Source organism: Physcomitrium patens, chromosome 11 (genome assembly GCF_059467195.1).
Source record: "Physcomitrium patens ecotype Gransden chromosome 11, ASM5946719v1, whole genome shotgun sequence".
Classification (NCBI taxonomy): domain Eukaryota; kingdom Viridiplantae; phylum Streptophyta; class Bryopsida; order Funariales; family Funariaceae; genus Physcomitrium; species Physcomitrium patens.
Window position 1 is genome coordinate 12,930,289 of NC_143420.1, and position 11,197 is coordinate 12,941,485.

The following is an 11,197-nucleotide window of genomic DNA, read 5'->3' on the forward strand; positions in this document are numbered from 1 at the left end:
GACAATTGAATTTTTAAATTTTAATCTAAGAATTACATAAGTGTGCCTCAATGTTATTATAATTCAATGAAAACACCAATATTTTTTCAACATATACATTCAAAAGTAGAAGATATGCAAATTAATATGGTGCATTTCAAATCTCTTACTATGCAAGAAATGATTTGTCGTCGTCAAGAAAGATTGTACTTGTATTGTGGAGAACTTAAATACACTACCTATCATTGTTCAAAAAAATGATGCAATCACAAAATAAAGAGTACAACTATGAAAGAAGAGAATATGTCAAAAAAACAAATTTGTTTAATTATAATAAGAACCATGCAGTTGAAATCTTATACAACACCTAATAGAGATTCTATTTTTTCCATTGAATCTTTTCTTTTACAAAAATATTATTTCAAGAGCTAAATATCACAAAGCCTCTGCCTTGTTAGATTCAAGAGCCTCAACGTCTTTCTTACATAAAGAATTTGTTAAAAGACATAATATATCTTTTATAAAGAAAACTAGACCTATTCATGTAGAAGTCATAAATGGCTATGTATTGTCTTCAAAAGATGTTATTTATGAAATTATTCCTATAGAAATAATAACTAATAATCATAGCAGCTTTGTAATATTTAATATCATTAGATCTCCTTTTAATCTACTCATTTTAGGTTTATTATGAATAAAAAAAATATAATTCTAAAATAAATTGGATTTCTTGTAGTCTTGACTTTTCTAAAAGTATAACTATGAATGTAGTTAATCAAGTAAAAAGTCATAAGTCTGATACAACTAAATCTATATTTTTAGGTAGAAGAACTTTCTTGCATGTTGCAAAAGAAGAATTATCTTATATCATTTATGCCGCACTCGTTTCTAATAGTGGAAAGACTTCAAGTAATATTCCAAGATAATATCAAGATTTTCAAGATGTATTTGAAAAAAAAAATATAAATATTCTTCTTAAACATCACCCCTATGACTATTCAATTGACCTTCAAGAAGGAACTCTACTACTGTTTGGACCAATCTATAATTTATCACAAAATAAATTGGCTGAATTTAAAGAATATATTGAAGAAAATCTAGCCAAGAAATCTAATTGGTTATTTAATGGTTGTGGCAGGACCCAAAACAAAGGCAACAATCTTGGCCACTTTGAATCTGTTTGACTCAGTGCTGTTGATTCTGACCTTGTGCTTCCATTCTATATTTGATGGTATAACCATTGGTGTAGCAGGTCAGTCAATTGATGCAACACCTAAATGTTTTCTTGGATAGGTTGGGGGATCTGCAATTGTAATTAATTAATGCAAAGGTTTCGTAGCGGCTATCAATTTTCTTGAAAAGTCTATAATGATCACAGTGCTTTCCATGGCAGACATCAATGTTTAGTTTACAGTTAATTTGAAGAATATTTCCGAAATTTTATAGCTTTTTGGAGGATTCAATTGCAGGAACCAAGGCCGGCTCTTGGGAGAAAATGTGGATGGTTGGGATCCACAAAGTGGTCTTGGCTTTAGCTATGGGCATTGTAGTGCTCCGTTTGGCATCAAACCGGCCACTACTAAGCTCTTTGCTCTACGGCTTGGTCTTCGCCAACTCCACATCTGTCGGTGTCGTCATCGGCATCCTCATCAATGGCACAGCAGAGGGAGGAACTGCTGATTGGATCTTCGCAATCTGGATGGGGATTGCCACAGGTGTGTTCCTCTACGTTGTCGCCCACCATTTCTTGACCAAGGATCACAAGCTCCTTCATATTGCAAAGCATATGTGAAGGATCAAAGAATTTGTATCCATTCTTGCATCACTGTTTTTTTTCTAGTGCACATCAATTGCTGACCGTTTGAGGTTCTACGAAAACTGGAATGCATTGCAAAGAAATGACACTGCTGAGGAGCTTTGAACAGGATGCGATGAGGCTATGATTCCACCACCCGAAAGATACGAGTCTCTTCTTGTTGACATGTTTAGAGTCCTGGCTAGCTTTTACACTTTCAATACTTAAACTCACAATCACTGCTTCTCACACTCATTTGCGAAAGTCAATGTATTCCCCAGAACCCACCATCACAAACACTAGAACTGAATGTGCACACCATGGACTCTGCTGGTCTGTGAGAAAAGTTTGTGACAACCAATTAATCACCCGAGAGATTCTTTTTCTTCTTATGAACTGGTACCCTTCTGCTTTACGTCGGCTTTTGGGTTTTTTACTTGCATTGAGCGTAATCTAGAGATTTTCTCGGTCAGTTTTTCTGAAGTATTTCAGATTTGAATTGGAAATTTTGACGTTTCATTAAATTGGTCTGTAAGTGAAGGTCAGTAGTTCTCAGACATTGAAGTGCCGCAATCAATAATCAGGACAGTAATCAGAACAGTAATCAGACCTACTTCAAGCCAGAACTCTGAGCACTGGTTCATGTCTGACAATCATCTTCCAGTACTGTAGTTCTAACTTCCAAGTGCTTCTGAGATAAGTTCACTGTGTCTTTATATTATCCCTGACGAAAGACATGCATTACGTACTATTGAAGAAGAGTCAAGGTAGAGTATTTGTTGTAGATTATTCTTAATGGCTTGCTTATGTCACATTTCAAACTTTCAACTTAAACTCAGAAGAAGAGTTTTTGATCCACATGGATCATTGAAGGTTGTGCGTTTCAATTATTCTGTATAGTGGATGACATGCAATATTTGTAGTATCAAATGAATGAATATCATTAATTTCAATTAATTTCCTTGAATATACATGGCAATTTAGTATAAATGTTATTATTTGGATAATGTTTGTTTAATAAAATGCAAATTGAGCTAGTATGTACAGATGTCTAATTCAAATTAGTTTAAGCTATTATTTATTTTGCAATGTTAGTTACAATAGACAATCTTAATTCTAAGGATATGTCCAAAAAGTTGTAGACCTAATTTTTGGATTAAGTAAGTCAAATTTATATTCCAAAAAAATATATATAAATATAAAGTTAATAAAATATAATTAGAAAAATATAAATATATTTTTTTAATAGATGAAATAAAATATTAATTTTTTGATAAAATAAATCCATATTCTTTTTTTGGTTAGTATTTTTTTGTACCTTGTTTAATTTTCTAAAATTTTATTATAATAAAGATAAAATAAAATTTAAAAAATAAAAATATTTTATAGACTGAAGAGTTTTAAATTACAAAATTTCTTTAGAAAAAACAATGCTACTAAGACAAAGAAGCTAAATCATGAAGGTAATATAAAAGTTGAGGATTATTGTAAAAAAAATTTAATTAGATGTTTGTATAAACTACTTAATTTAAAAATTTCTAAAATTATAAAATTAAAATAAATAAGATTTAAATGTATTTAAAACTTCTACTTCAAAATAAAATAAAAGTATAAATTTATATAATTATAAAATAATAATAATGATAATAATAATTTAAATTCTAAACTTAAAAATTATAATTTTTTTTATGTTAAAGTAATCAACAAAAACCTCTCATCTTTCAACTCTACCTTACATTTAATTAATGTGTAAATTATTTCAAAGAAACTTAAGAACAAGTGCACAAGCCATGATTTAATGTCCATTTTAATGAACAAAATCCAATTTCCATGAGCATTGAGTATAAATGTAGATATTAATCTAAAATAAAATTGGAAAATATGCAATACTTGCTCAATCTTCTGATCTCCTAAATGTTCATACAAAGCTTAAAAATCATTAAGATAGCCAATTCATTGTCAAAAATCTCCCCTCTTTTCCTTCCATTTTTCTTATATAGGGTGGACTATTTTCATTAGTCAAAAAATTAGACATGACATCTATTACTTTGAAATAATTCAAGAGTTGATAAAAATGATGTTAAGATATGAGCAATATATATATGTTTTTATTATATTTAGTGTTAAAATAAAGAAGTAAAAATAAAAATAAAATAAATTACTTTATAAAAGATATTACCTTACATAAGTTGCTAATAGTCAAAAGATTGACTCTTGGTGGTTAAAAGGGATATTTTATGGATATAAGATGAAGTCAAGGACTAAGAGGATAAAGTATAAACTAGGGAAGATTCAAAGACTAGGTAAGAATAATTAGTGTTTGGCATAGGATATCCTTGAAGGAAGTTAGATGCCAAAAGATCCTGGGACCATGTGTGTAAAAGTTAAAGAATGGAAATTATCTTTTAGAACAGTAACCACTACTTATAAGTATTGGGTATCAGAAGTAAGAGATATCTTACTCCATACTTTTTTTGTGTACAACCTTGTTGATGCTAAGTATAATAATTTTATAGTGCTTATTTTTTAATAGGTTATGGGCCTATTCATATTTAATTGTAATTTTTGAAGTTCTTTAAAATTTTACTTAATGTGAAGAGTAGACCTTTTGATCATTGCTGATATTAAGGTTTGATATTATGCAACCAAAAGATCAACTACATTGTTGCATCTAGTTGTTGATGTAGTTTTATTCTTATTTGTTATTAAATGCATTGATAATCTTGGAGGTTATTAAATACCTTAGAATGATGTTTTAAAACACTAGTATTGTGTTTCTTTACTGATTTACATCATTTGTGATCTAACATTGTGGTTTTATGTGATAAACTTCCCTTGAGATCCTTTTATAATAATAAAAAGTATTTTGTTAGGTTAGAAGTAATTCATGAGAGGAGAGGGGTAATTGTGGAGTAGCAAAGTTTATACAAGAGATTAAGACAAATTATAAGATTTGTGAAAAGTCTTATAAGTGAAATTGAGAGTGATTAAAGAGTAAAAACACTTGTTTATTCATAAAGAAGGCATTTTGAATTTCTAAAGCAACAACACCTTCTTGTTGATTCTGAGAGTTTTTTTTTTTTTTTTTTTTTTTTTTTTCTTTTCTTTTCTTGATTTTTTTTGATACACTTCTTTTTTTTAGACATGGCTTTAATTGAAGGTGAGAATTTGAGAGTGATTGAGAAATTTAGAGGTGACAGCTTCTACCATTGGAAGAAAAAAATAGAACTTTTGTTGGCTTCATTGGACCTTTGAGACATTGTAGATGAAAGTAAAGGGCTTTCAAGTGATGATGTTGATGTTAAGGTGAAGAAGGAGTACAAACGTTGTAAAAAGAAGGCTTTTGGCATGATTTTATTAAATTTGGATGATGCCAACTTTTCACATATAATTGCTTGTAATGGATCAGTAGAAGTACAAAAGACTCTTTGTAACATCTATGAGAGTAGAAACCTTGCCAACATTCTATAGACAAAGATAAAATTCTTAACAATAAAGATGGAAGAAGGAAATGATTTCATGATTCATGTCAACAAGGTAAAAGCAATTACAAACTAACTAGCAATTCTTGACGAGCTAGTTGATGATAAAGACATTGTATTGACATTATTCAAAATCTTCCTAAGTCCTACAATTACCTCATTGTAGCATTAGAATTTATCAACATAAAAGAACTTATTATGAATTATGTTACATCAAGGCTTGCTCATGAAGTAACCAAGTAGAAAAAAAAAGAGCTTCAAAGTGATGATTCGAGTCTATTTTTAAGACAAAGCAAAAATAGCTATTTTTATTAATATAATAATTTAAAAAGAAACATAAAAAATTACTATATTTAAAAAAACTATGTCACTTTGTTAGAAATTACTACAAAGCTAAGAAAAGAGGGATAGAAAGAATGCAAACAATGCTTGTGATAACTTTGATGGAGATGACTATGCTTTCATGGTGAGTGAAGGAGCCTCTATGGCTGCTATATCTAAGTGGATTATAGCTTTGGATACTATTAAGCATATGACACGATATAAATATTTATTTAATATTTATAAAAAAAATTTAGCAACCAAAGTTTGCTTTGGAGGCAATGGCATGCTACAAGCGATTGGAATTGGATCCATTATTGTAGAAATCATTGTGAAGGACCAAATCAAAAAAATCAGGTTAAAAGAGGACTTACAAAGATGAAGAAAACCCTTCTTTTACTGAGCAAACTTATATCACATTATTATAAGATTCAATTTGATAAAAATGGATGTTTTGTGAAGACATTATTTGAACAACATGGTGCCAAAGGCCTTATAGATGGCAACCTCTACTTCATAAATTGTAAGAAGGTGAACAATGTAGAAGTCGTAGTATTTGCTAATTTTTCATAAGATCAAGATAAGTTTGAAATTTGGAATCAACGACTTAGTCATTTGAATGCCAAAAGTATGAAGGACCCTCAATCCATGGTAAGTGGCTTGGAACTTAGTGAATTCAACTAGAATGCCTTGACACTTATTTGAAAAGGATGTATATAAGGCAAACAATAAAGGGCTTGATTTCTAAGAAGAGTTGTGACGTGTGCAAGCAAATTATTAGAAATTATATATTTTGATGTTTGTAGACTAATGTCAACACCATCAATTGGAGAAACAACGTACTTTGTCATATTTATTGATGATTTTTCAAAAAAAATATAAATTTATATCCTTAAAGTCAAGATTGAATATTTCTTAAGGTTTAAGGAATTTAAGGTTTTTGTAGAGAAACAATGTAAGTGCAGCTCAAAGTATTAGACATGAATAATGGAAGTGAGTACATATCAAAATATTTTGATGAGTTCTTAAAGATTCAAAGCATTACAAGATAATCCTCTACTCCCTACACTTTACAACAAAATGAAGCTGCTGAAAGAAAAAATTGCACCAATATAGAGATGGTAAGAAATATACTTTATGTATAAAATATTAGACATGAATATTAGGCAAAAGTAGTGATAAATACAATGTATACAAAGAATATGTGCGTAATAAGTGCACTCACATCAATTACTCTATAAGAAGCTTGGAATGGCAAGAAACTTTATGTTTCATACATGAGAATTTTTGGATGTATTACCTATGTAAAAGTACCACATTGTATAAGATCCAAACTTAATGCAAAAGATTTAAAATGTGTGTTTGTTGGATATTTTGAAGATTTCAAGGCATATAGGCTTACATGGTTAAAAACTAAGAAGACCATCAAGAATTGTGATATAGAGTTTTTGAAGCATAAGAGTTTTAATGACTACTTAAAGAATTGTCTAAGTGGAAGTAATGGTGTGTTTGTGGATACATCTTAAATTTTAGCAAAAGAAGAAGAATAAGATGATGACATTGATGATGGTGGAAATTCAAATCAAAATAAAGAGCCAAAGAAGGTAGACCATAGTATACCTACAATTACTAAAATCAGTAATAAAAATAATGGGTATATTGAAGATCATGATGATGATGATGATGAAGAGTACTAATCTTTAAATATATTTGTTGATATTGATTTCAATGAGATATTTGCTCCCATGGCCAAATTCACCACTATTAGAACCATTATTGAAATTGGGATAGTAATGGACTTTGAGATGCATCAAATGGATGTAAAGATGGCTTTTTTGAATGAAAATCTAAAAAAAGACATCTAGATAGATCAACTTCAAGGATTTGTAGAAGAAGGCAAACAACATCTTATTTGTAAGTTGAAAAAAGCCTTATATAAGCTCAAGCAATCTTTAAAGGCATGGTACCAATGTATTGATACATTCTTTATAAATGAAGGATTTGGAAGAAGTGAATCTAATCATTTTTTGTATGTGAAGCAATCAAGTGAATTCATATTGATTGTCATCTTCTATGTTGATGATTTGATCATCTTAACTAATATTATGAAGATGATAGATTGATTGAAGGCAAAGTTAGAAAATGAGTATGAAATAAATGATTTGGAAGTTCTTCACTATTATTTAAGAAAGGAGTTTGTGAGAGATTGTACTAAAAAGACCATTACAATGAGCAAAAGCAAGTATATTGAAGAAGTATAGAAAAAATTCAACATGTAAGAGTGTAAGGTTATTGGAACACCTTTAGAGGCCAATTTGAAGTTGATAAAGCTTATGGATGAAGAATTTGCTGAAATTGAAGGTTAAATGTAAGGTGTTCTATATAAGGTAGTAGTAGGTTCACTTATATATAAAATGGTTGGCACAAGGGTGGATCTTGCATATGCAGTGAGTGTTATGAGCTAACACATTTCAAGGGCTGGACCAATCTATTAGGCGACCAATCTATTAGGCAACCATCAAAAGAATTATGAGGTACTTAAAAGACACTTTGCATTTCAAATTGAGACTTGGGAGTGATAACATTAGTTTGCATGGTTATTGTCATGCAAATTGGATTGGAGATGCAAATGATAGAAGATTAACAACATGATATGTATTCTTTGTTAGAGTGGGAGCTATTTTGTAGAATTATAAGAAACAACCAACCATTGCAAGATCAACAATAGAGGTAGAGTATATGGTAGTAAGTGATGGTGCAATGGAGGTAATATGGCTAAGACAACATTTAAAGGATATTGGAGTATTGCAAATGAATGCTACTACAATGAAGTTTGACAATCAAAGATGTCTTACATTTGCAAAGAATTCAAAGCATTATTCAAGGACCAAGTACATTGACATTCAACATCACTTCATAAGAGAGAAGATTGAAATGAGAGTGATTGATATGAAGTATTGTGCAATAGAAGACATGCTTGCTGATTTGTTGATAAAGACATTAGTAAAAGATAGACATTATATATTAACAAAGGTATTAGGATTAAAAGCCTTTTGACCAATAGCAAAATAAGAGTATTAAAGTAAATAAATAAAATCAAAAATAAAATAAGTTATCTTATAGAAAATATTACCTTAGATAAATTATTAATGGCCAAAGGATTGTATCTTAGTGGTTAAAAGGGGCATCTTATGGATATAAGATGAGGTCAAGGACCAAGAGTCAAAATCAAGAAGATAAAGTATGAACTAGGGAATATTTGAAGACTAAGTAAGAGAAATTAGTGTTTAGTATAGGATATCCTCGTAGTTAGTAAGATGCCAAAGGATTCTAGGATTATAAGATACTTACGAGGGAAGTTAGATGCCAAAAGATCCTAGAACTATATATGTAAAAGTCAAAGAATGGAAGTTGTCTTCTAAGGCAACAACCACCACCTACAAGTATTGGGTATTGGAAGTGAGAGACATCTTATTCCATACTCTCTTTGTGTGCAACCTTGCTGATGCTAAGTGTAGTGACTTCATAGTGCCTATTCTTCAATATTTAAAATAGATATGCATGAGCTATTAATATGTAATGATTGTTGATTCATTTGGATAGAATAGTAATATCATTAGATGCCACACTCTTTTTGATAGCATAATTAGATGTCCCACCTCTCTTGATAGCATAATTAAATGCCATACTTCTCCATTTTGTAAAAGTTGGATCCTCAATTTTGTAATCCACCATTGATTAAAATGTTTGAAATGGATTGAAGAAAATCTTTAGCTAAAACATTTATATAAATTCTTTTTTGGACAAAATCTTGTCAAGACACTTGGAATCCTCCTCATTTCTATTTTCCTACATGGGAGTATTTTATTTTATTTTATTTTTTTAATTTTTATACTTATCAGGATTACCAAACTGCCTCAAACTGGTTTGTGATTTGTTGGATGAGTTCCAAAGTGGTTGGAGCAACGTTCAATCCATGTGGCACCAAACTGGACCCAGTTTGAAATGTGGATTGGAACATGTCTGATACCAATTTGAAACCCATTTGTTCTGTGCTCTCTCCGATCACGATTCCTCCCCCCTGTGTTCTCGCTCCAGCCTCGTCGTCGTCGTCTTCGTTCCGGAGCTGCGACCGCCGCAAGCAGCTGACTGTGCCTGCGCCTGCCGCGATTGCCGTGCACTTTCGCCTCGCTCTGGACTTTCCAATCTTCCCGGGCGCTCCCTGCGCCGTCACCTCCTCCTTGTTCCTCCCCGGTATCCCCGGCCTCGCGACCGGCGATTCCGCTGTCACACGCCGACCGGGTTGCCTGTCTGCGTCCCATCCAAAGTAAGAATGATGCGAGGCGTTCTCCAGGATCGAGGCGACCCAACTGCCACACCTCGACACAGAGCAAACCCTACGACTCGAACCCTCACAGAATCCTCCAACTCTCGCGAGTGGAAGTGAGCTCCATCACCGGCGCGCGGACAATCCTGCCACCCTGAGCGAGTCGCCCAGACAAGCTTGGAAACGCTCGAAACGCGATCGATTCTCAGACAAACGTGTATCCTGAACAATCGACCCCAGTTCGCGCTCGAACGTGTACCAATGAAACGTCTCGTCGGGACAATCTAGCTTGCAGGCTTCAGTGACGCCGCGCTGCGGCGCCAGACCGACAAGCACTCCACGGCGACACTGCATTACAATTCCAGATTCGGGATGGCGTTGGAAGCGTCGAACCGCTCCATGCAGACATGCGCTGCATTCATTCGGTGCGGTGGGCATTCCATTCCATTCCAGGTGCATTCGCTTGGCCAGGGGCAGTGAGTGGTGACGCTGGAGACGGCGGCGGCGGCGGGATGAGAGCGAGGGGCCGCGGATGATTTGCCGAGGCGAAAAGGTACGTGATCGCTTTCCCAGAGGTGTATGGTGTCTTTCCAGTTGCGCCGCCCCCGTAGCTCAGCTGGTTAGAGCATTGGTCTTATGAGCCAAAGGTCGTGGGTTCGAGCCCCCCCGGGAGCAGCGATTACTATAATCTCTACTGATCTGCCTGAAGATTTTGGATCTAACTTTCTCCAAACTCAAATCCATCACCTTGCTTTTACTGCCTTCCAGGAAAATCTGCGGCATAGAACTTCAACCTGATCCTACCGAACATAGAGGCAACAATGTCCACCTATTGAGAAGCAAAATTTTCTTGCAATTCTGGCACCTACATTTGCTGATGTACCAAAAAATTGTAGAATTTATAACACTTTCTATGCCAGTCAGGGTCAATTAGAAATTATTAATTGAATCAACAATTAATGTTCTTGTTCAAATTGATTTCATTTTCCAATACACTTTGTTCAATTTGTTATTAATTTTTAAATCAGAATGAGATTTGAGACATATTTGTGATGTTTAACATCCTCATCATCATTGTTCTAAAATTGAGACCCCTACAAGTACTTGATTTTGCATATGCTTGCCATTGCATTCCTCTCCAAAGTAGGAAATGCGTTTCTATTGCCCACATCATTTGTAATTGCAAATAGCTTTCTTACGAAGATTGGTAAGTGATTATTGTGATTACAATAGGAAGCTGCAAATGATGTTGAGAATCTAAGTATTATGTTCATAACTTTGACTTTTTGTATA

General features: G+C 32.9%; 1 protein-coding gene and 1 non-coding gene across 2 annotated transcripts; both read left to right on the forward strand.

Annotated features, from left to right (window-relative positions):
• Positions 1–1,104: 1,104 nt before the first annotated feature.
• LOC112289099 (zinc transporter 2) lies at positions 1,105–2,002 on the forward strand. Its single transcript, XM_024534051.2, has 3 exons — positions 1,105–1,231; positions 1,449–1,694; positions 1,905–2,002. Exons 1-3 carry the CDS (start codon positions 1,105–1,107, stop codon positions 2,000–2,002), a joined length of 471 nt encoding a protein of 156 aa, XP_024389819.2.
• Positions 2,003–10,505: 8,503 nt separating this feature from the next.
• Positions 10,506–10,579, forward strand: TRNAI-UAU (transfer RNA isoleucine (anticodon UAU)). The gene has a single exon. It is a non-coding gene; the product is annotated as a tRNA-Ile (tRNA).
• The last annotated feature ends 618 nt before the right edge of the window (positions 10,580–11,197 follow it).

Coding starts and splice junctions, on each gene's coding strand:
- LOC112289099 (XM_024534051.2), top strand. CDS start 1,105: ATGGTTGTGGCAGGACCCAAAACAAAGGCAACAATCTTGGCCACTTTG. Junction 1,232..1,448: donor TATAACCATTGGTGTAGCAG/GTCAGTCAATTG, acceptor ATTCAATTGCAG/GAACCAAGGCCGGCTCTTGG. Junction 1,695..1,904: donor CTGGATGGGGATTGCCACAG/GTGTGTTCCTCT, acceptor AGCTTTGAACAG/GATGCGATGAGGCTATGATT.